This window comes from Carcharhinus amblyrhynchos, chromosome 2 (assembly GCF_965287045.1).
Source record: "Carcharhinus amblyrhynchos chromosome 2, sCarAmb.v2.hapA, whole genome shotgun sequence".
Classification (NCBI taxonomy): domain Eukaryota; kingdom Metazoa; phylum Chordata; class Chondrichthyes; order Carcharhiniformes; family Carcharhinidae; genus Carcharhinus; species Carcharhinus amblyrhynchos.
The window spans coordinates 139,854,584-139,880,300 of NC_137325.1; the positions used below are offsets into that span (position 1 = coordinate 139,854,584).

At 43.7% G+C, this 25,717-nt stretch overlaps 1 protein-coding gene across 3 annotated transcripts in view; it reads right to left on the reverse strand.

Moving 5' to 3' along the window:
- The window catches only part of xylb (xylulokinase homolog (H. influenzae)), a 287,142-nt gene that overhangs the window by 91,158 nt on the left and 170,267 nt on the right, over window positions 1–25,717 (reverse strand). For all 3 annotated transcript variants that reach the window (XR_013889542.1, XM_080213346.1, XM_080213354.1), the window contains exons 16-17: window positions 8,939–8,997; window positions 2,137–2,224 (exon numbers count right to left, since the gene is read on the reverse strand). Coding sequence is in view for 2 of the 3 variants with exons in the window: in XM_080213346.1 (XP_080069472.1) it covers window positions 2,137–2,224; window positions 8,939–8,997 (147 nt within the window). In the remaining variant the exon portion in view is untranslated. The remainder of the gene's footprint in view (window positions 1–2,136; window positions 2,225–8,938; window positions 8,998–25,717) is intronic.

Genomic DNA, 25,717 nt, shown 5'->3' on the forward strand with positions numbered 1-25,717 from the left:
ACACCAAGAATAACTACCACAAAAGTCACTCTAATCCCATTTTCCAGCACTTGTCCATATCCCTGAATGTTACGCTATTGTCAATTGCTCATTGGATCCCATTGGATCCCATCTAAAAATAATACATGGTAAGAAGAAAATAATCCTGTGCCTACTTTTATAAATTATTTTATACAGTAATGGACATCTCAGATCCTTTATATGAATGATTTAGGGTGCAACTTTAGCTTTAAAATCACAGGATGACAGCACTGTGGATTTACCTACAACGCATGGACTGCAGCAGTTCAAGAAGGCAGCTCACCAGCACCTTCTCAAAGGCAATTCTGGATGGGTAATAAATCCTTGCTTAGTTAGTGAGACTGACAACTCATGAAATAATTTTAAAAAAGATCTCTGTATCTACCACAGGTTCGGCCATTCAATTTAGGACTGATCTGGAGAGAACGCACTTGTGAAAGGCATTTGAAAATCACACTGAAGCCAGGTAGGTATCATAGCATCTCGAATTGCAGTGAGATACCCACCTGTTTTTGTCCATTTCAAGAAATCGACCAAGGTGTTGGGAACCCAGATGTTGGTCCCACCTTGGAAGAGTCCAGCTTCATTGTAACAGTGGGGGAGGCCTGAGACAGAGGCTGGGATTTTCCGCTCCCAGTTCCGTCGGAGGGCTTCAGCTGCAGGAACGGAAAATCTCAAGATGCCCAAATGGCATTTCATGCCAATGTAAAAGATTTCCCCCCTACCCCCCTGCCCCATCGCCTCCCCCTTCCCCTGATGTAACGGGATTTCTGATGTTTGAACATTGGGAACATCATTTCCATACATTAATGTCTTATTATCAGCCCTCTGTGTCTGAATCAACTTCCTCCGTAAGGAAGTCAATTCACATCAACGTAAGGGTAGACCAGTGTGAATCACCTCCCAGAGGAACGCAGGTGACTGCATTGTTCAAGTGGAGAAGGTCATGCCCAGACTGTGCCCACTGACACTATCGGGCACGAACACTGCCCCCAGCAGCAGAGGGCAATGCCTGTGCAGTAGTGGGAGGGCGATTGCGTAGTGGGACTGGGTGGGGGGGCGGTGGAATTCCTGGTTAATGTTTGCGCATTGGAGCGACCTTTAAACATAAGCACCCTTACTTCCAAGAAACTAAGTTGCTGGCAGCATGAGCTCAATCAGAGTCCTCCCCATCAGCGTGACGTCGGGGAACCCACCCCATTCTTTTTTTTACAAAATCCGGTACTATAAGGTGGAGAAAGTGCAGGCAGCTTCGATGCCACTCTTCCCGCCTGCTATCAGCCTTTGCCGATATTGGGAAAATCCCACTTAGAGAGATGGTCAGACTCAGAGTGGATTGAAAATTGAGTGGCAAACAACAGGAGGCTCAAGACCGTACCTGTGGACAGAACAGTGGTGTTTGGCAGGAGCAGTCGCCTTAACCATACTTGGTTTTCCGACATCGAGGCTGTCACATGGCAGACAGGAAAACACCATAACCAGGTCAGAGAAAATGCACAAAAACTGAAGTCTCACCCAGAGGAAGCGGTCTCTGGATTACAATGTGGGGGCAAATGTTTGGACGGCACAGTGCCCAGTGGTTAGCACAGCTGCCTCACTGTGCCAGGGACTCGGATTCAATTCCCAGCTTGAGTCATTGTCTGTGTGGAGTTTGCACATTCTCCCTGTGTCTGCGTGCGGTTCCTCTGGTTGTTTCGATTTCCTGCCACACTCCAAAGATGTGCGTGTTTTTGCCCGTGCTAAATTGAGCCTAGTTTCGGGGGGGATTAGCAGGGTAAATATGTGGGGCTATGGCGACAGGGTGGGATTATTGTTGATGCAGGCTCGATGGGCCAAATGGTCTCCTTCTGTACTGTGGAGATTTGATGATTCTAAATGAATGGGCAGGTGTTGCATTTCCTGTTTGCTTGCACAGCCATTTACCAGTGAAAGATCAGCAGTGGGTAGGGGTGATGGAAGAGTGAACCAGCTGGGCAAGGAAAGAACAGTCACTTTGAAAAAACTGAGAGCGCTGGGGACTTCAGGCTTCCTGCTGAGATTGTGGTAGAAAAGGATCCGTTTAAGACTTGAGCCATCGCATGAGCCGGTCATTCAGAACACTCAGCTTCTACATACCATGTTTTGCTCTGTACGCACATCCCAGGCAGGCTGAATTAGCTGTGTCTATTGTGTACACTGGGGCATTGAAAACATCTGCCAGGACCTGCAACATCAACAAACAGGTGGTGACTGGGTAATCCCTGTTATTGCGGTTTAACGGAGCAATCCCACAGAAGGTACTGGCGCCACATACAGTCACACCAGAGACCATGGCTGCACAGAGTTAGGGGTGTCATATCACATGGAAGGGAATCAGGCAGCCCCTTGAGGAATGAATCATAGGACTTAAGGGGAAAAAACACACACACACATGCACGCAGGTTTCATATCACACAACTCATTAATTAGAACAGAAAACAATTATTTTTAATGGTGTGACAAGCCTCGGTGCAGGCAGAATGTTGCTCACGATGCAGAGTGCCAACATTGAGGTCAATGAATGAGAAGTCATGTTAGGGGTGATAGAAAAGTAAGGGTATAGGTGGAGGTGGGGTGGGGCTGGGGGAAATACAGAGTGCTACTGAGGCCCAGGAGTGAAATGAATTAAGAATAAAAGGCAGCGGGACACCAGGAGGAGAAACGTAGGTAAAATGTGGGTTGCAGCAGAGCTTTGGCTTGTCAGTTTCTTTGAAGCCAAATGGGAAAAATATCAGCTCTGATCTTCTACCACTTTCTCAAGGGAAATTAGAGATGGGCAATAAACACGACATTGCCAATGATGCTTACATGAAGTTGTACAGTACAGAAAAAGCCCTCTGGCCCATCAAATCTGCACCTACACTAAAGTCGCGCTAATTCCATTTTCCACCACTTATCCCATATTCTCGGATGTTATGATATTTCAACTGCTCATCCAAATACTTTTTTTAAAGTTGTAAGCTTTCTGGCCTCCGCTACCTTCCCAGGCACTGCATTCCAGATTCCCACCATCTTCTGGGTGAAAATGTTTTTCCTCAAATCCTCTCTGAATCTCCTGCCCCTCACCCTAAAACTCTGCCCTCTGGTGACTGACCCCTCAAGCCAGACGAACAACTGCTTCCTACTCACCCTATCCAGACCCCTCATAATCTTATCCACCTCAATCACATCCTCCCTCAGCCTTCTCTGCTCTAAAGAAAACAATCCAAGCCTATCCAGTCTCTCCTTATAGCTCAAATGCCCCATCCTAGGCAATATCCTGCTGATTTTTTTCTATACCTCATCCTGTGAAAGAACTTTTTAAAAAATGCCCTCCTTCTGGGGGGATTTAGAATGGAGGCCAAAGCCACTGCGGCCTAAGCCTGAGGTTCCACCTATCTGGAATGTGAAGTACAGGTCTGCTTCTGCAATATGTGCGTCAGTGACCTGTGCAGCAATGTGCAGCCATTTGCGAGATATGACCAGCTGCCCCTTGGAAAGATCCAGAGATCTAGAAGTTTGAGGCCACTGTGCTTTTGAAGTCTACTGACAAGCAGTGGTGAAAGGCATGAGGTCTTCTGCAACGTGGGCACAGATCTTTAGTCTAATGGCCTGGAGAGTCACAGCCTCCTCCAGCACTGGTTCACGGTCATCTCAAGAGAGTTGCCTTTTTTAATGGTTGATTCTATGCTGAGGGTGCGACCTCCCTTGTCTTTCTGTCCCTCGTCCCTCTCACCTCCCCTCCTAATGCTGAGGATGTTGCAAGACATCATTACTTGACTTGAAATCCAAGAGCCCAACTAAGTACTGCCTTCCTTGTGCTCAGGTGACCTCCCTTTGCCCCTTCTCCTATGCTGCCATCACGTCAGTAGGTTGAGGCCCCCACTGAACTTGATTTTCCCCCAGTTAAGTATTGTTTCTCTGGGCTAATGAATACATATTTGAAAGTTTGGGCTACAGTCCAGGGGAATTGAGGAATAATGTTTTTGCAGCGTGTGGTAATGACCTGCAACTCGCTGCCTCCAAGGTTGATGGTTGAACGCACATAGTCTTTTTCCCAGGGAAGGAAAATTGAAAACTAGAGGGCATAGGTTTAAGGTGAGAGGAGAAAAATTTAAAAGAACGTGAAGGGCAATTTCTTCATGCAGAGGGTTATGCGTAACAAGGAACAAAAAAAAGGACAGCACAGGAACAGGCCCTTTTGTCCTCCAAGTCTGCGCCGATCATGATGCCAGCCTAAACTAAAAACACTTACAGAGTCCCTGTCTTTCCATTCCTATCCTATTCATTATTTGTCTAGTTGCCCCTTAAATGCCAGTGTCATAGCTGCTCCCACTTCCTCCCCGGGCAGCGCGTTCCAGACATTCCCCACCTTCTATGTAAAATATCTGCCTCGCACACCTCCTCTAAACTTTTCCCCACACACCTTAAACCTATGTCCCCTAGTACTTGACCTTTCTATCCCAGGAAAGAGCATCTGACTTTCCACCCTGTCCATGCCTCTCATAATCTTGTAGACTTCTGTCAGGTCACCCCTCAACCTCCATCATTCCAGTGAGAACAAACCGAGTTTATCCAATCTCTCCTCATAGATAATACCCTCCAGACCAGGCAACATCCTGGTAAACCTCTTCTGTACCCTCACCAAAACATCCGCATCCTTCTGATAGTGTGGTGACCAGAATTCTAAGTGGTGATGATAAATTGTTTCTAATGGAAATTTGATGGGCATTTGATCAGAGATAAACTTGTGGGTCTACAGGGATAAAGCAGAGGAAATGGACTGACTGGATTACTCTATAAGAGCTGGTATAGATTCAATTATTTAAACTACCACCTTCTGTGTTCTGGTTCTATGACATAAGGTATAGGATATAAGATAAAGTGGTCTATCACTGATGAAGCCTTAATAAGATTACAGCTGGAGTATAGGCCTTTTTTCCCCCACCCTCATGTGAAGCTGGACTAGCCATATCTTATGTTGCACTAGATCAACCCTCTCAACTTACCACTGGCTCTTGGCTTCTGCCTTAATTTCCAAATTCCCACCTTTGTGTTTAAAATCTCTTGGTGCCCGTGCCCCAGTTCACCTGTTCCAGTACTCCATTCCCTAACAAACTCTCTGCTCCTCTCTCTAAATCTTGCATCTCCAGTTCCTCCATTCCCACCTCCCTTTGCTGCCGGATGTAAATTGTACATTTTTGTTCTAATTCTAAGTAATCTTGCTTATTTTTCACTTCTCTAATACAGATGAAGGGTCACATTCAAAACTTTAATTGGTCCTGTTTCCTTGCCTCGCAAAATGTGGACTGACACGTGGAAAGACCACATTTATTATCTATTTACTGCGGATGCTGGAGTCTGATTTACAGATTCCAGTATCTGAAGTAACCTGCTTTAATCGACTGTTAAACTCACTGCCACTTCTCTTCCACTAATGCCTACCCTACTGCTTTTCTTTCTGATGGGATTTCCGTATGTCTTTACCCCCCCCACCCCCAACCACCACCACCCGTCCACCTTCACTGCTTTTCATTTCTCTCTTGGTGTTGGACAAGGTATTTACCAAGACTGGCTTCCACATTTCTCATCATCCTTGGTTGAGCTAATAGTTGAGTTTGGCCACTCAAAGAGTTGTCTACTGGTCAGATTAGGGTAGTTCAGTGACCCAGTCAGGTTTTCATTACAAATCCAATAGCTTTCACAATTTTTTATTCTGCTACCAGCCAACAGTATCCAAATTTATTGAAAACAGTTCCACAATTTGTCATAGCTACGATATGAACTCACAACTCCAGGCTGTTAACTCAGCACTCAGCACCCTTACACTATATTCCTTTTCTCTCCAAGCTGCTAACTCATAGAGTCATAGAAATATACAGCACAGAAACAGGCCCTTTGGCCCAACTCATCCATGTCAACCAGGTTTCCTAAACTGAACTAGTCCCATTTACGTGCATTTGGCCCAAATCCCTCTAAAATTTTCTTATCCATCTACCTGTCCAAATACCTTTTAAATGTTATAATTATATCTGCCTCTACCACCTCCTCTGGCTGCTCATTCCATATACACATCATCCTCTGTGTGAAAAAGTTGCCCCTCAAGTACCTTTTAAATATTTCCCTTCTCACCTTAAACCTATGCACTCTAGTTTTGGACTTCCCTACCCTGGGGAAAATACCTTGGCTATTCACTTTATCTATGTCCCTCATGACTTTATAAACCTCTATAACAGCATAAGATATAGAGCAGAATTAGGCCATTCGGCCCATTGAGTCATTCAATTGTGGTTGATATGATTCTCATCTCCATTCTCCTGCCTTCTCCCCGTTACGCTTGATCCTCTATCCCTGACTTCCCTTGTCAGCCATAGTTGCCTCATCCTCCCCTTGGAATGAATTTATGTTGTGCCTCCTGAATTATCCCCAAAACTCCTGCCACTGTTGTTTCACACTCTTCCCTGCTAGGCTCCCTTTTCAATCAAATTTGGCCAACTCCACCCTCATGACCTCATAGTTTTCTTTACTCAATTGCAGCACTATTATATCCGATGCTAACATTTCCCTCCCAAACTACAAGGTGAATGCTATCATATTGTGGTCACTGCCCACTAGTGATTCCTCCATCTTAACCTCCCTAAGAACATAATAACATAAGAAATGGGAGCAGGAGTAGGCCATCTAGCCCTTCGAGCCTGCCCCGCCATTCAATAAGATCATGGCAGATCTGAAGTGGATCAGTTCCACTTTCCCGCTCTCTCCCCATAACCCTTAATTCCCTTGTCTGTCAAAAACCTATCTACCCGTGACTTAAATATATTTAGCGAGGTAGCCTCCACCACTTCAACGGGCAGAGAATTCCAGAGATTCACCACCCTTTGAGTGAAGAAGTTCCTCCTCAACTCCGTTCTAAACTGCCCCCCCTTATCTTGAGGCTGTGCCCTCTAGTCCTGCTGTCCTTTCTGAGCGGGGAGAATCTCTCTACCTCTACCCTATCCATCCCTTTCATTATCTTATCCGTCTCTATAAGATCCCCCTTCATCCTTCTAAACTCCAACGAGTACAGACCCAGTCTCTTTAGTCTCTCTTCATAGTCCAACCCCCTCATCTCCGATATCAGCCTAGAGAACCTCCTCTGCACTCCCTCCAAGGCCAAAATAACCTTGCGCAAGTGCGGTGACCAAAACTGCACACAGTACTCCAGCTGCGGCCTCACCAGTGCCCGTACAATTGCAGCAAGACCTTCCTGCTCCCTAATCAAGTTTGCCTTATTACACATTGCCAGATCCAGAAGTGCTGGTTTCCTAGTGGGCTCTGGCACACTCTTCATCCACCTATGCTCCAGACTGAAAAGTCCCAGCCTATTCATCCTTTCTTTATAATTCAAACCTTCCATCCCAGTAACATCCTTGTACATCTTTTTTGTACCCTTTCCAGTTTAACAATATCCTTCCTATAGCAGCACAACCAGAATTGTATGCAGTACTCCAAATGGACTTCAACGCGGATAAGTGTGTAGTAGTCCATTTTGGCAGGACCAATGGGATGCAGGAGTACAATATCAAGGGTAGGAGTCTTAGCAGCATAGAGGAGCAAAAGGATCTTGGGGTCGGGTCTATAGGACTCTTAAGTCGGCCTTGCAGGTGGAGTATGTGGTCAAGAAGGCGTATGGTGTACTGGCCTTCATTAATCAAGGGATTGAGTTTAGGAGTCGGGAGGTAATGCTGCAACTTTATAAGACCCTTGTCAGACCCCACTTGGAGTACTGTGTGCAGTTCTGGTCGCCTCACTACAGGAAGGATGTGGAAGCTATTGAGAGGGTGCAGAGGAGATTTACAAGGATGTTGCCTGGACTGGGAGGCATGCCTTATGAAGATAGGCTGAGGGAGCTAGGGCTCTTCTCCCTGGAGAGACAAAGGTTGAGAAGCGACCTGATAGAGGTTTATAAAATGTTGAGAGGAATAGATAGGGTGGATTCTCGGAGGCTATTTCCCGGGGCTGAAATGGTCGCTATGAGAGGACAGAGATTTAAGGTGGTAGGGAGCAAGTACAGAGGAGATGTTAGGGGTAAGTTTTTCACTCAGAGGATGGTGAGTGAGTGGAATCGGCTGCCATCGGTGGTGGTAGAGGCGAACTCGCTGAGGTCTTTTAAAAGACTTTTGGATGAGTATATGGGATCTAATGGGATTGGGAGTTACAGATAGTTCTATGGCTTGGTAGGTATAGATGTGATCGGCGCAACTTGTGGGCCGAAGGGCCTGTTTGTGCTGTAGTGTTCTATGTTCTATGTGGCCTTACCAATGCCTTGTACACTTGTAACTTAACTCCAATATTCAATGCTCTTACTAATAACGGAACTGTGCCAACTGCTTTCTTCACCATCCAGTCTACCTGTGAGGGCACTTTCAAGGAACGATGTACCTACGTCCCTAGGTCTCTCTGCCCCATGTCTTTCCTGCCTTTATTTCAGCTGGCTGGTATTGGCAATTCTTTGCTTTTGACTTGAAAAGATTCATTCTTAGTGATCTGGAGTGAGGCTTTGGTTTTTCCTGGCTCAAACCTGATCCTGGTGCCTTTGTTATCGTCATATCAGAGAGCAACTGGTGCAGCACAGATTTGGTTGAGTGGGTGTTTGATTTTTTTAATGTAAATTTCACTTCGCTACCTGGACAGTGAGAAATGTAAAGCCACAGATATTCTTGTGTCTTCGTATGTTAATTACATTGTTCACCAGAATTGACAGCCTTAATTGGCTTTGATCTGGTTGAGATGGAGGATAATTATAAGACGTTAAGCAGGGAGAAGGGTAACTCAAGGGTGGAAATGGAAACTCATTCATCGTCCTCTGGCGTCAACTGATTATTGTACTGAGATAACCTCATAGCAGACAGCTACGTGATAAGGATGGATGGTCTCCTACCTGTAGGATATCTGGGTTCGAAGATGCCCCTCCTGTAGCCAGCACTCTGGTTCCCTTCACTAAAATGAAAAGCAGAGTAAGAGGGGCAGAAAAAGAATCAAAGCTGATAATTTTACATCAAGTGAACAAATGTTTTGCTAATGATCTAAACGGTACCGTTTCTGTACTTAAAGGAGATGAGTTCAAATGAGCACTTGTAGCTTGTATAAAGTTGATCCCCATCCACTTTTGAGCTAGCCACATCATTTGAATGGGATGTCTAAGGGTTTCCAAGACTGAGGCAGTATACAGAAAGTTTGGTTTTAACAAACAATGAGCAGTACAGCATAGGAACAGGCTCTTTGATCCACCACGTCTGTGCCTACACATGACTCCTTTCTAAACTAAAGACCTTTTGCACCCACGCTGTCCATATCCCTCTATTCACTGCCTATTCATGTATCTGTCAAGATGCTTCTTAAACGTTGCTTTTGTATCTGTTTCTACGATCTCCTCTGGCAACACATTACCAGCACTTACCACCCTCTGTGTAAAAGAACTTGCCTCTTGCATCTCCTTTAAACTTTCCCCCTTTAACCTTAAACCCCACTAACTAACATTTCTCCCTGAGACAAAGACTCAGACTACGCATTCTTTTAGGTTTATTTATTATTGTCACACATAGACATACAATAACACTGCAAAGAATTTACTTTGAAACTCCCCTAGTCGCCACACTCTGGTGCCTGTTTGGGTACACTGGGGGAGAATTTAGCATGGCCAATGCAGTCTTTTGGACTGTGGGGGGAAACTGAAGCACCCGGTGGAAACCCAAACAGACACAGGGAAAACATGCAGACTCTGCACAGAAAGTGACCCAAAACCAGGAATCAATACCAGGTCCCTGGCACTGTGAGGTAGCTACGCTAACCACTGTGCCACACCATGCTTGTCATAATTTTGTAAACTTCTACCAAATCTCCCCTCAGCCTCTGTCATTCAAGTGAAAACAAACCAAGTTTGTCCAATCTCTCCATATAGCTAATACCCTTCATTTACCAGTCAATATCCTGGTAAATCTTTTCTGCATCCTCTCCAAAGCCTTCACACCCTTCTGTAGTGTTGGGACCAGAACTGTATGCAATATTCCAAATGTGGCCTAACTAAAATTCTATGCAGGTGCAACATAACTTGTCAATGTTTATACTCTATGTCCCAACCAACGAAGACAAGCATGCCTTATAGCTTCCTGATCATCTTATCCACTTGTGTTGCCATTTTCAGGGATCTATGGATATGGCTGCCTAGATCTCTTTATATGTTAATGCTTCTAAGAGTTCTGCCATTTACTGTGTACTGTCCCACATTAGACCTTCCAAAATGCATCACCTCGCACCTGTCTGGATTAAATTCTGTCTGCCATTTCTCCATCCAAGTCTCCAGTCTATCTATCTCCTGCTTTATCTTCTAGCAATACTCCTCATTATGTGCAGTTTCCCCAATCTTTGTGTCGTCTGCAAACTTACTATTCAGACCACCTACAACCTTCTCCAAATCATTTATATATATTACAAACAGCAAGGGTCCCAACATTGGTCCCTGCGTTACACCACTAGCTACAGATCTCCATTCTGAAAAACACCCATACGCCACTACACTCTGTCCAAATGACCAAGCCAATTCTGTATCCATCTTACCAGCTCATTGCCAGTCCCAGGTGGCTTCACCTTCTGTATCAGCCTGCCATGAGGTACCTTGTCAAAGGCGGTGCTAAAGTCCATGTAGTTAACATCCATCACCTTGCCCTCATCAATCATCTTCATCACTTTTTCAAACAACTCAATCAAATTTGTGAGACACGACCTCCCCTGCACAAAGCCATGCTGCCTATTACTAATTAAGTCTATATTTTTCTAAATGTGAGTAAATTCTGTGAGATTATAAAGCATCTTTCAGAATAGAAACCCTCCACATGTCACCTCATGTTGTGACTTTATCCCATCCTGTCTTCCTTCCTGTATTCTTTGTCCCGTCACAGGCAAGGCTAGCATTTATTGCCCATCCCTAATTGTCTTTGAACTGTGTCGATTGCTAGACAGCATTTAAGAGTCAACCACATTGCTGTGAATCTGAACTGGGTACGGGTTCCTTAAAGGACATTAGTGAACCAGATGGTTTTTACAACAGTTGATAATTCAAATTTCACCACCTGCCGTGGTGGGATTTGAACCCAAGTGCCCAGAGTATTACAATAATCTCTGGATTAATAGTCCAGTGACAATACCATGACACCACCACTTCACTTAGTATGTAACATGGTAAAAGCAGATGAGAAGAAGGGAGGGATGGGGAGAGAGATGAGAGAGAGGAAAGAAAAGAAAGAACCTCAATATCTCACAGCCAATGACATATTTTTTATTGCTGCTGTTTTCACATAGTCAAATGAGTCAATTGTGGACAGCCAATCTGGATGCTTAAAAGAGACTTTGTGTGTTAATGTAGTTTAAGATGTGCTTTGTAATCCATGTTAATCTTAATATAACTGATATGCAAAGGGGGAAGTAAAGGAGTATTGTACAATAATCCAACTTTTCACATTCAACAAATGGCTTTTTCCTTGTTGTTAAACTAATTAACAGTCCTGTGACTCTGGTTCTCACGTTTTACAAAAAAAGGTAAAAGTTACGGTCTGTTGAACCCTGCCCTCATCAATCATCTTTGTCACTTCCTCAAAAAGACTCAATCAAGTTTGTGAGACACAACCTCCCCCGCACAAAGCCATGCCGTCTGTCACTAAAAAATCCACATTTTTACAAATCTGAGTAAATCCTGTGAGATTTTAAAGCGTCAAAGCAAATTTCAGAGTAGAAACCCTCCTCATATCACATGATGTTGTGACCTTATCCCATCCTGTCTTTTTTATTGTATTTTTGCCCCGTCACAGGCAAGGTCAGCAAAATGTTGGCTCTATTCTCTCTCCACAGATTCTATCAGGCCTGCTGAGATTTTTCCATGTTTTTTGCTTTGGTTCCAAGTGACCCTTCTGGGTTTTGGGATACCCTCGCATTTAACATCAGCAGGTTCTGAACAAAAAGTCCCATCACGCAAAAATGCCCATCACGCAAACCACTCTCCCATCCACTGACTGTGTCTACACTTCCTGCTGTCTTGGGAAAGCAGCCAGCATAAAAAGGACCCCACGTACCCATTTTGGAATCTTCTCATCCGGTTTTAACAACAACTGGGATCAGAACAAAAGGGGCATCTCAGAGTTCAGGACATGTCAGAGTAATGGGGAGCGAAGGAGTTACTACGTGAGATGCTGGCTGGAATTTTCCCATCTTGTCCGCCATGGGAATCGTAGCGGGCGGGACAGGACCATGCAAAGGTCTGTTGACCTCGGGCAGGATTTTCAGCCTTGGAATGAGCACAATAGGAAAATCCCGCCCACTGTGTGTGTAAAGCCAAAACTGCAGTTAAGTAAACTGTTGCACTGTATTCTTGTTGTGGGTTTTTCTTTTATGTTAATAAATATTCTTTATTAATTGATCACAAAATGACTAGACTATTCGTCCCTGATTTGAATATCTTTTTTCTTTAATTTACGTTCCAAGTTACTCTAAGATAAAAGCAAATTATTGTGGATGCTGGAATTATTGTGGATGCTCTGACGAAGGGTCATCCAAACTCAAACCGTTAGCTCTATTCTCTCTCTCTCTCCCCACAGATGCTTTCAGATCTGCTGAGATTTTTCAGTACTTTTTGTTTCAGTTCCAAGTTATGCTTCTGGGTTTTGGGATATTCTCGCATTTAACATCAGCGGGGTCCTGAACAAAAAGTCCCATCACGCAAAAATGTCCATCACGCAAACCAGCCTCCCATCCTGTCTACGCTTCCCATTGCCTCGGCAAAGCAGCCAGCATAATCAAGGACCCCACGCACCCCAGACATTCTCTCTTCCACCTTCTTTTATTGGGAAAAAGATACAAAAATCTGAGATCACGTACCAACCAATTCAAGAACAACTTCTTCCCTGCTGCTGTCAGACTTTTGAATGGACCTACCTCGCATTAAGTTGGTTGTTCTCTACACCCTAGCTATGACTATAACACTACATTCTGCACTCTTTCCTTTCCTTCTCCCTATATATTCAATGAATGGTGTGTTTTGGCTGTCTAGCACAAGAAACAGTGCTTTCCAATACAAAGGGTGGCAATAGAATCATAGAAACCCTATAGTGCAGAAGAAGGCCATTTGACCCATCGAGTCTGCATCGACCATAAACCCACCCCGACCCTACCCACATATCCCTACATATTTACCTGCTAATCCCTCTAATTTATGCAATGGGCAATTTTTAGCATGGCCAATCAATCTAACCTGCACATCTTTGGACTGTGGGAGGAAACCGGAGCACCCAGAAGAAACCCACGCAGACACAAGGAGAATGTGCAAACTCCACACAGACAGTGACCCAAGCCAGAAATCAAACCTAGGTCACTGGAACTGTGAAGCAGCAGTGCTAACCACTATGCTACTGTACCACCCATCATGTGCATGATGGCACAGTCATTAGCACTGCTGCCTCACAGCCCCGGGGACCTGGGTTCGATTCCTGCCTTGGGTCACTGTCTGTGCAGAGTCTGTATTTCTCCTTGTGTCTCCGTGGGTTTCCTCCAGTTTCCACCCACAGTCTGAAAGATGTGGTTAAGTGCATCAGCCATGCTAAACTCTTCCACAGTGTACCCGAACAGGCGCCGGAGTGTGCCAACTAGGGGATTTTCACAGTAACTTCACTGCAGCGTTAATGTAAGCCTACTTGTGACATAATAAATAAACTTTAAGTGTGATAATAATAAATCAAATCATAAGCTTAAAGGACCAGATAATCTGTTTTCAGTCGTGTAGTTTGAGGGGGTAAATATTAGCTTGGACACTGGAAGCACATCCCTGCTCTGCTGTGAACAGTGAAAACTGGTAGCCAGTTTATACTTATTCATTCGTGGGATATGGGCATCCAGCATTTATTGCCCATCCCTCGTTGCCCAAGGGCAGTTGAGAGTCAACTACATTGCTGTGGCTCTGGAGTCACATATAGGCCAGACTGGGTAAGGTCGGCAGATTTCCTTCCCTGAAGGACATTAGTGAACGAGTTGGGTTTTTCTGATAATCGACAATGGTTTCATGGTCATCAGCAAATGCTTAACTCCAGATTTTTTTTAACTGAATTCAAACTCCACTATCTGCCGTGGTTCGAACCTGGGCCCCAGAACATTAGCTGAGCTTCTGGATTAATAGTCGAGCGATAAAACCACTAGGCCTTCACCTCCCCAGTTTTAGTATCTGACTTGAAATTCAGTAATTCCAATTGAGAAGCACTCTCTCTGTACTTCACTTAAACGTCAACCAAAAGTGTGTGTTCCTGGCCTGAATTTTACACTCCTCCTCCTTGGATTTTAAGCAGTTGCAGGGATAGGATTCCCTTCCGGGTTCTGGCCTGCCCTCACCACACAACGATATTACACTGGAGTGGGCAAAGCCTCGGATGGGAAACCCGCCCTTTTTTTTCTATTTTCTCATGAGATAAGAGTGTTGTGGCCAATATTTGTTGCCCAACCCTAATTGCCCTTGAACTGAATGGTTTGCTAGACTATTTTAGGGACAGTTAAGAGTCAATCACATGGCTGTGGGCCGGAGTCATATGTGGGCCAGAACGGGTAAGGATAGTAGATTTCCTTCCCTGAAGGATGTTAGTGAACCAGATGGGTTTTTAATGACAATCAGCAATTGTTTCATAGTCATTATTAGACCATTTTTAAATTCCAGGCTTTTTATTGAATTCTAATTCCACACATGCTGTGGTGGGATTTGAACCCGGGTCCCCAGGGCATTACTTGGGTGACTAGTCCAGTGATAATACCACTACACCATTGCCTCCCCTTAACCTATTTGAGGTCCTGAAGTGACTATTATTTGGTCACTTAATGGCCATTTCCTGCCCTTATCCCAATTTTTAGGTTGGTGAGGACAGTGAGCCTCCCTGAAGGAAGGTCAGAACGATCCAAAGCTAGATATCTTAGGTGGGAAGACTTATTAACTAGACCCCAACGGCCCCCTTTATGAACTCCTGGACCTTCCCAATACTCTTCCCTGCGACCCCTTACATTTACCTTGTCCTCTGGCTCCTCACACTTCAGTTCAGGCAGGTTGGTGTAGTTTCTCCTGTGTCCACTGCAGGGACAGCTTCCTAAAGCAAGCTTCCTCCTGAGTGTTGGAAGTCCCACCTGTAGCCAATATCATTCATTGCAGGGTACTTTGATTATGGGGCACGCGGGAGGCAGCTTGGTGTGTTCCTCACTGACTCCTTGGGTCATTTCTTTAGATCTCAGTCAAGACACCAATATTTAATTGCCCACCATTCCTTTAGAAATCATCGAGAAATGCAGGGCAATTAAATTACTCACAAGTGATTCATGCATCAATCATCTCTTTATTACTATTGTTTTTGAAACTTTTTACATTTACGGTTACAGTCCTTATATTTTGCAACAATTCTCTGAAAAAACAAAGCAGAATTTGGCTTTTTCCACATGCCAAATATTCATTTTCCAATGAATCCCAATCGCACTCAGTAAAGACTGTGATAAATCATTTGTCCAGGATCTGCGTCTCTCCTGTGGAAAACGCTGCGAGTTTTAATGCCAGGATAAACAATATCTTTGCACTGTAGGTGGATTTAGTTTGCAATTCACTATAAAAGTGTTCATAAATTTAATGTTGTTGTACTTGGGAAAGCGTTTTCTGAAGATAATAAGTTTGGGATTACTTGTGACATGTCTTATGTATTGCAAAAGATTTTATTGTGACACATCTTTCATTCTGTCACATCACGGCTAGCACTTATCCAGAATCCTTTGGTTGGCTGAAGCACAGGGAACATGTGTAGCAGCGTACAAATTCAAAGAAAGATGTGTTTGCAAAACTATCTTTGCTTTCAAATGGATGTAGAAATTGAAATTATAGATTCATGACAATTTATTGAAAAAAATCATTTATCCTTATGAGGTATTATTACCTTGAAGTAGGGGCGGCACAGTGGCTAGCACTGCTACCTCACAGCACCAGGGGCTCAAGTTCGATTCCCAGCTGGCATCACACTTTGTGCAGAGTCTGCATGCCCTCCACATGTCTGTATAGATTTCCTCTAGGTGTTCAGGTTTCCTCCCACAGTCCAAAAGACGTGCTGGTTAGGTGCATTGGCCATGCTAAATTCTCCCTCAGTGAAACCGAACAGGCACAAAAGTGTGGTGACTAGGGGATTTTCACAGTAGCTTCATTGCAGTGTTAATATAAGCCTACTTGTGACACTAATCAATAAACTTTAAGAACAGCTCAGACTGGGACACCAGTATCTGTACTGGTGACTGAAGTTTACATTGCAATCTTTAACAAACTTAGAGTCTATCAGATAACATCTCATTTGAAAATGATTTTCCTTCCATTATACCCTCAAGACATGGATCAGTTAAAGTACTATCTCTACTCTAATGCTGTTAGATTTTGGTTTCTGACAGAAGTCTTTGTGCTTGATTGAAGATGTGCAGTTGGATATTCACTTAAGCCTACATCTTACTGAAAATGTCCCAGAACACCTTAGCTCTTAGGACTGTTTATACGTGATATGTTAAACATAAGAACATAAGAACTAGGAGCAGGAGTAGGCGATTTGGCCCCTCGAGCCTGCTTCACCATTCAATAAGATCATGGCTGATCTTTTCGTAGACTCAGCTCCACTTAGTCACTCACTCACCATAATCTTTAATTCCTTTACTGTTCAAAAATCTTTGCCTTAAAAACATTCAATGAGGTAGCCTCAACTGCTTCACTGGGCAGGGAATTCCACAGATTTACAACCCTTTGTGTGAAGAAGTTCCTCCATCTTACGATGTGTACAGAGTGGCCAAAACTAGTGAGGAATTAGAAGATTGGGAAAGCTTTAAAAAACAACTAAGAAAGTGACAAAGAAAGGAAAGATAGATTATGAAACTAAACTAGTGCAAAATATAAAAACTGATAGTAAAAGTTTTTACAAATATATAAAAAGGAAAAGAGTGGCTAAAGTAAATGTTGGACCCTTAGAAGACGAGAAGAGGGATTTAGTAATGGGAAACGAGGAAATGGCCGAGGCCTTAAACAAGTTTTTTGTGTCGGTCTTCACGGTGGAGGACACAAATAGCTTAACAAACATTAACGGTCGTGGGACTGTAGGGGGCGAGGTCCTTAAAACGATTACTATTACTAAAGAGGTAGTGCTTGGTAGACTAATGGGACAAAAGGTAGTCAAGTCCCCGTGCCCAGATGGAATGCATCCCAGGGTACTGAAAGAAATGGCAGAAGTAATAGCAGATACATTAGTAGTGATTTATCAAAATTCACTGGACTCTGGGGAAGTGCCGGCTGATTGGAAAACAGCTAATGTTACGCCGCTGTTTAAAACAGGAAGTAGACAAAAGGCGGGTAACTACAGGCTGGTTAGCTTAACGTCCATAGTTGGGAAAATGGTAGAATCCATCATTAAAGAAGAAATAGCAGAACACCTGGAAAAGAATGGTTCAATCGAGCAGACACAGCATGGATTCATGAAGAGAAAGTCGTGTTTGACGAATTTACTGGATTTTTATGAAGATGTAACGACTGCGGTTGACAGAGGGAAACTGGTGGATGTGGTGTTTTTAGATTTCCAGAAGGCATTCAATAAGGTGCCTCACAAAAGGTTGCTGCAGAAGATTAAGGTATGCAGAGTTGGAGGTAAAGTGTTAGCATGGATTGAGGATTGGTTATCTAACAGGAAGCAGAGAGTTGGAATCAATGGTTGCTTTTCTGGTTGGCAGTTGGTGACTAGTGGCGTGCTGCAGGGATCGGTGCTGGGGCCTCAACTGCTTACCATATACATAGACGATCTGGAGGAGGGGACCGAGTGTAGGGTAACAAAGTTTGCTGATGACACAGTGATGAGTGGGAAAGCGAATTGCGTGGAGGATGCAGAAAGTCTGCAGGGAGATTTGGATAGGCTGAGTGAATGGGTGAGGATCTGGCAGATGGAGTATAATGTTGGCAAGTGTGAGGTTATCCACTTTGGAAGGAATAATAGTAAAATGGACTATTATTTAAATGGTGAAAAATTACAACATGCTACTGTGCAGAGGGACCTGGGGGTCCTTTTGCATGAATCGCAAAAACCCAGTCTGCAGGTGCAGCTGGTGATCAGGAAGGCAAATGGGATGTTGGCCTTTATTGCGAGAGGGATAGAATATAAAAGCAGGGAGGTCTTGCTGCAACTGTAACGGTACTGATGAGGCCACAACTGGAGTACTGTGTGCAATTTTGGTCCCCTTATTTGCGAAAGGATATATTGGCCTTGGAAGGAGTGCAGAGAAGGTTCACCAGATTGATACCGGAGATGATGGGGTTAGCTTATGAGGAGAGATTGAATAGATTGGGCCTGTACTTGTTGGAGTTTAGAAGGCTGAGGGGTGATCTTATAGAGACATATAAGATAATGAAGGGGCTAGATAGGGTAGAGGCAGAGAGATTCTTTCCACTTAGAAAAGAAACAAGAACCAGAGGACACAGCCTCAAAATAAGGGGGAGTCAGTTTAGAACAGAGTTGAGGAGGAACTTCTTCTCTCAGAGGGTAGTGAATCTCTGGAATTCTCTGTGCATTGAAGCGGTGGAGGCTATCTTGTTGAATATGTTTAAGTCACAGGTAGATAGATTTCTGATCAATCAGGGAATTAAGGGTTATGGGGAGGAGGCAGGTAAATGGAACTGAACCACTTTCAGATCAGCCATGATCTTACTGAATGGCGGGGCAGGCTTGAGGGGCTAGATGGCCTATTCCTGCTCCTATTTCTTATGTTCTCAACTCAGTCCTAAATCTGCTCCCTCTTATTTTGAGGCCATGCCCCCTAGTTCGAGTTTCACCCGCCAGTGAAAACAACTTCCCTGCTTCTATTTTATCTATTCCCTTCATAATCTTATGTTTCTATAAAATCTTCCCTCATTATTCTAAATTCCAATGACTATAGTCTCAATCTATCCAGTCTCTCCTCATAAGTCAACGCTCTTAACTGCAGAATCAACCTAGTAAATCTCCTCTGCACCCCTCCAGTACAGTGTATCCTTTCTCAAGTAAGTGCTCCAGGTGTGGCCTCACAGCACCTTATACAGCTGCCACATAACCTCACTGTTTTTAAACTTCATCCTTCTAGCAAAGAAGGACAAAATTCCATTTGCCTTCTTAATTACCAGTTGCACCTACAAACCAACTTTTTGTGATTCATGCACAAGGACACCCAGGTCCCTCTGCACAGCAGCATGCTGCAATTTTTTACTAGTTAAGTAATAGTCCATTTTGCTGTTATTCCTACCAAAATAGATGGCCTCACATTTACCAGCATTGTACTCCACCTGCCAGACCCTCGCTCACTCACTTAGACTATCTAATGTCCCTTTGCAGACTTGCAGCATCCTCTGCACACTTTGCTCTGCCACTCATTTTAGTGTCATCTACAAACTTTTACACACTACACTTGGTCCCCAACTCCAAATCATTCCCGAAAGACCTCCCCCGCAGACTCCAAATCATCTATATGAATCGTAAACAATTGCAGTCCCAAGACTGATCCCTGGGGTACACCACTACCTACTCATCGCCAACTAGAAAAACATCCATTTAACCTCGCTCTTTGCTTTCTGTTAGTTAACCAATCCTCTTTCCATGCTGATACATTACTCAACGCCTGCACCTTTATCTTATGCAGCAGCCTCTTGTGTGGCACCTTGTCAAATGCCACCTAGAAATCCAGATACACCACATCCATCAGTTCCCCATTGTCCACCACACTTATGATGTCCTCAAAGAATTCCACTAAATTAGTTAAACATGACCTGCCTTTCATGAACCCATGCTGTGTCTTCCCAATGGGACAATTTCTATTCAGACATCTCACTATTCCTTCCTTGATGATAGATTCATTTTCCCCACCACAGAAGTTCAGCTAACCAGCCGATAATTACCCACCTTTTGTGTTTTTTAAACAATAGCATCACATTTGCTGTTTTCCGATCTGCGGGAAGCACCCCAGAACCTAGTGAATTAAATTATCATGAGTGCATTTGCTATTTTCCCCTACTTTCCTCATCTACCATAGCCTTCTTGTCATCAATTTTTGATATATTATTTGTGTTTTCCACTGTGAAAACTGACACAACTATTCAATGCCTCACCATTTCCTCATTTCCCAATATTAAATCCCTCTTCTCATCCTCTGAAGGACCAATGTTTGTCTTAGCCACTCTTCCTTTTTATATATTTGTAGAAACTTCTGTTATTTGTTTTTATATTCTGAGCTAGTTTACTCTCATAATCCACCTTAATTTTCTTTTTAGCTTTTTTCGTGGCTTTCTTCCCAATCCTCTAGTTTCCCACTAATCTTTGCCATTTTGCATGCAGTTTCTTTCAATTTGATACCCTCCTTTATTTCCTTAGATACCCAAAGCTGATGATCTCTTTTTCTACAGTCCTTCCTTAACACTGGTATATAGCTGAGCTGAACATTGTGAAAAATTGCTTTGCAAGTCCTCCACAGTCCCACCACAAAGTTTTTGCTCCCAGTTTACCTCAGCCGACACCTCCCTCATCCCATTGTAGTCTCCTTTGTTAAGCACAAGCCACTGGCATTGGATTTTATCTTCTCACGCTCCATCTGTATTTTAAGTTCAACCATACTGTGATCGCTCCTTCTGAGAGGATCTCTAACTTTGAGATCATTAATTATTCCTGTCTCATTACACAGGATCAGATCTTGGATAGCTTGCTCCCTTGTAGGTTCCATTACATACTATTCAAGAAAGCTATCGCGGATACATTCTATGGACTCCTCCTCAAGGCTGCCTTGACTGACCTGGTTTGGCCAAACGACATGTAGATTAAAGTCCCCCATGAAAACTGCTATACCATTTTCACGTCAGTTAATTCTTTGTTTATTGCTCACTCCACTGTGATGTTATTATTTGGCAGCCTATTCACCTATTGGTGACTTTTTCTCCTTAATATTTCTAATTTTCAACCAAATGGATTCAAGGTTTTTCTCCACAGAACCTATACCATCCCTCACTACCACCCTAATGTCATCCTTAGATATCACAGCTACACCACCTCCCTTACCTTCCTGTCAGTCCCTCCAAACAGTCTGACACTCCTGGATATTTAACTCCCAATCATGACCATCCTGCAACCATATCTTTGTAATGGCCACTAAATCATACTCATTCGCGATGATTTATGCTGTCAATTCATTTACATTGTTTTGAATGCTACGAGCATTTAGATAAAGTGCCCGTACACTAGTTTTCATACCTTCTTACTGAAATAGGCAACACAAGGCTCTTGTTGGCTCTCCAGTAGGCCTCCATGACCCCTGTCTCTTACATTAAATACCATGATTTTGGATTTTAACCTGGTGTTGTGAGACTTCTCACTGTGCCCGCCCCAGTCCAACGTCAGTATCTCAAGTGGAGAGTGCTGGCGGTGGAATGGGGCGGGCACCGTAAGAAGTCTCACAACACTAGGTTAAAGTCCAACAGATTTATTTGGTAGCATGAGCTTTTGGAGCGCTGCTCCTTCATCAAGTGAGTGGAGAGTTGAGTCCACAAACAGGGCATATATAGATACAGAGTCAATCGCAAGATAATGGCTGGGATGCGAGTCTTAACAGGTAATCAAGTCTTAACAGATCTGTAAACTGCTTAACCTCTCTCCCTCAGTGGACAGAGGGTTAAGCACAGATTAAAGAGGTGTAAATTGTCTCAAGCCAGGACAATTGGTAAGTGTTCCTGTCAGGGAACACTTCAGCACTCAAGGGCATTCAGCCTCTGATCTTCGGGCAAGTGTTCTCCAACGTGGCCTTCAAGACACATGACAACGCAAAATCGCCGAGCAGAAATTGATAGCCAAGTTCCTCACACGTGAGGATGGCCCCAACCAAGATCTTGGGTTCATATCATGCTATCTGTAACCCGCACGATTTGCATGGGCTTGCAAAATCTCACTAACTATCCTGGCTTGAGACAATTCATAGAACATAGAACAGTACAGCACAGTACAGGCCCTTCAGCCCTTGATGGTGCGCCGAGCTTTGTCTGAAACCAAGATCAAGCTATCCCACTCCCTATCATTCTGGTGTGCTCAATATGCCTACCAATAACTGCTTGGAAGTTCCTAAAGTGTCCGACTCCACTATCACAGCAGGCAGTCCATCCCACACCCCAACCACTCTCTGAGTAAAGAATCTAACTCGGACATCCCTCCTATATCTCCCACCATGAACTGATAATTATGCCCCCTAGTAACAGCTATATCCACCCGAGGAAATAGTCTCTGAACGTCCACTCTATCTATCCCCCTCATCATCTCATAAACCTCTATTAAGTCACCTCTCACCCTCCTCCGCTCTAAAGAGAAAAGCCCTAGCTCCCTCAACCTTTCCTCATAAGACCTACCTCCAAACCAGGCAGCATCCTGGTAAATCTCCTCTGCACTCTCTCCAATGCTTCCACATCCTTCTTATAGTGAGGTGACCAGAACTGCACACAATATTCCAAATGCGGTCTCACCAAAGTCCTGTATAGTTGCAGCATAACCCAGGGCTCTTAAACTCAAACCTCCTGTTAATAAACGCTAACACATTATAGGCCTTCTTCACGGCTCTATCCACTTGAGTGGCAACCTTCAGAGATCTGTGGATATGAACCCAAGATCTCTCTGTTCCTCCATATTCCTCAGAACCCTGCCGTTGACCCTGTAATCCGCATTCAAGTTTGTCCTACCAAAATGAATCACCTCGCACTTATCAGGGTTAAAGTCCATCTGCCACTTTTCGGCCCAGCTTTGCATCCTATCTATGTCTCTTTGCAGCCTACAACAGCCTTCCACCTCATCCACTACTCCACCAATCTTGATGTCATCAGCAAATTTGTTGACCTACCCTTCAGCCCCCTCTTCCAAATCATTGATAAAAATCACAAATAGCAGAGGGCCCAGCACTGATCCCTGTGGTACACTGCTGGTAACTGGTCTCCAGTCTGAAAATTTTCCATCCACTGTCTTCTATGAGACGGACAGTTACTTATCCAATCGGCCAAATTTCCCTCTATCCCACACCTCCTTACTTTCTTTAATCTGTGCTTAACCCTCTCTCCACTTGCATTGTCTGTACCTGTAAAGACTTGATTACCTGTTAAGACTCACATTCTAATCATTATCTTGCAATTGAGTTGTGTCCATATATGCCATGTTTGTGAACCAAATTCTCCACTCACTTGATGAAGGAGCAGCACTCCAAAAGCTCATGCTGCCAAATAAACCTGTTGGACTTTAAATTGATGTTGTGAGATTTCTTATTAAATACCATCTTATACCTTCATACAATGTGCCTGATGAATGGAATAGTCTCATCCATGAAGAGGAGCCAAAGAGTGCCCTTTTCATTTTAATCTAACTATAATCATATCTTCTGTTAAAAAATACAGCTGGAAAAAAATCTACAGCTCAGCTTTTAAATCTCTCAAAAATACATCCTTTAAAGATGGATTATCCTCGATTGTGGGAAAGAAACACTTTGTCTTGTGTCCATGACATCTTTGTTAATCTCTCCTTAGCTCTGACCTCATCCCTGCCCTTCTATTCTGCCCATCTCCCCAACCACCCTCCAACAATATAATCTATCATATTTCTCCACCTCTTCTATTCTGAAGCACAATCATGCTGGACTCGAAACATTAACCATGTTCCCTCTCCACAAATGCTGCCAGGCCTGCTGAGTTTATCCAGCACTTTCTGTTTTTATTTCAGAAACAAGATCAGATCTCTTCAACATAATAATTTCAACTTCCCAACCACATTAGTGCAACTGGGTGTCTTATTTTTAAAACAAGGGACAAAATTTGACAACATAGGAAGGATGTGAAGGCTTGTGAATGAGTACAGAAGAAATTTGTTCCGATGTCTTCAGATGATACATTTCAGTTATGTATGTAGACAGGAGAATATGGGGTCGTTCTTCTTAGAGCAGAGAAGGCTAAACAAAGATTCAGTTGAGACATTCAAAACCATGAAGGGTTTACATTTTGCTTCCAAAGATTGATAATGAGAGAGTACAGATTTATGATGATTGGCCGAAGAACCAGGAAGACATTAAAGAAGGTTAATCATAGAATCCTGCAGTGCAGAAGGAGGCCATTCAGCCCACTGAGTCTGCACCGACTATCCCCATAACTCCATGCATTTACCCCGGCTAGTCCCCCTGACACTAAGGGGCAATTTAGCATGGCCAATCCACCTAACCCGCACATCTTTGGACTGCGGAAGGAAACCAGAGCACCCACAGGAAACCCACGCAGACACGGTAAGAATGTGCAAACTCCACACAGACAGTGAGCCAAGCCAGGAATTGAACCCAGGTTTCTGCTGCCATGAGGTAGTAGTGCTAACCATTGTGCCACTTTAACACACAGTGGCTATGATTGAAATGCACTGCCTGATGAGTGGCAAATGCACATCAGTTCAAAGGGAATTGAATAAAAATTTGAAGGGGTAATAAACCTTCAGGAATATGGGGAAAGATTCAGGAAGTGGGACTAACTGGACTACTCTTCAATGCAAGCTCCTCTGGCAAAATGGCCTCCTTCTATACTGTATTATTCTGAGATTTTATGATGTCAAACCCACTATGGCAGGAATTTAACACGTAGGCTGAGAGATTCACGTGTAATGGCATTAACTAAGCCCTTTCTTATTAGGCAGATCCAGGACTGGGCCTGCTGAACTGCAATCCCAGGCAGGGACTAGTGTCCACCACAGTTACTTTATATTCTGTAATTAAATGATGTTCTTTTCCAGTTGGGTTTCTTGAGTTTTTACAGGGAGAAAGTTAACTTTCAAAACACAAGCACTTTTTTTAAAAATCAGCAAGTGTAATTTTTTCTGAGGGAATGAAAATCCATATTTGTAAAATATGTTTCTCTGAGTCAGAGAGGTTGATCAATAGTAATTATAATTTAGTAATCCATGAAATACTCAAGTACTCCTGATTGTGCATGACTTCATTGTTCTTTGCAGTGAGCATCGTGGGTACTTTAAGTTCATACCAGATCACTTGGAGTGACACAGTGGTTAGCACTGCTGCCTCACACCACCAGTGATCTGGGTTCAATTCCCAACTTGGGTCACTGTCTGTGTGGAGTTTGCATGTTCTCCCCATGTCTGCGTGAGGTTCCTCTGGGTTGTCTGGTTTCCTCCCACAGTCCAAAAATATGTGAGTTAGGTTGATTGGCCAGGCTAAATTGCACCTGTGTCTCAGGATATACAGGTTAAAGGATTAGAGGAGTAAATATGTGGAGTTGTGGGGGTAGGGCCTAGTTGACATCGTTGTCGGTGCAGACTCGAAGAGCCGAATGGCCTCCTTCTGCACTGTATGGATTCTATGGCTCAAATCAGTGATTTCTATGGTGATTTTCTCTGTGGACAATGGTAGCGGACCCTGTGTAGGAAATGGGGTATGTATCTGAGCTCTGATCAAAATTTCTAAATATCCATGTTTATAGCGCATGTGCAGTGCCAGAAGTTGCTGTCAGTTTTACCTAGCACCGACAGTTCCAGACCAAAATTGGGTCATTACCTCATTGCTATTTGTGGGACTTTACTGCACACAAATTGGTTGCCGCATTGCCCCACATTAG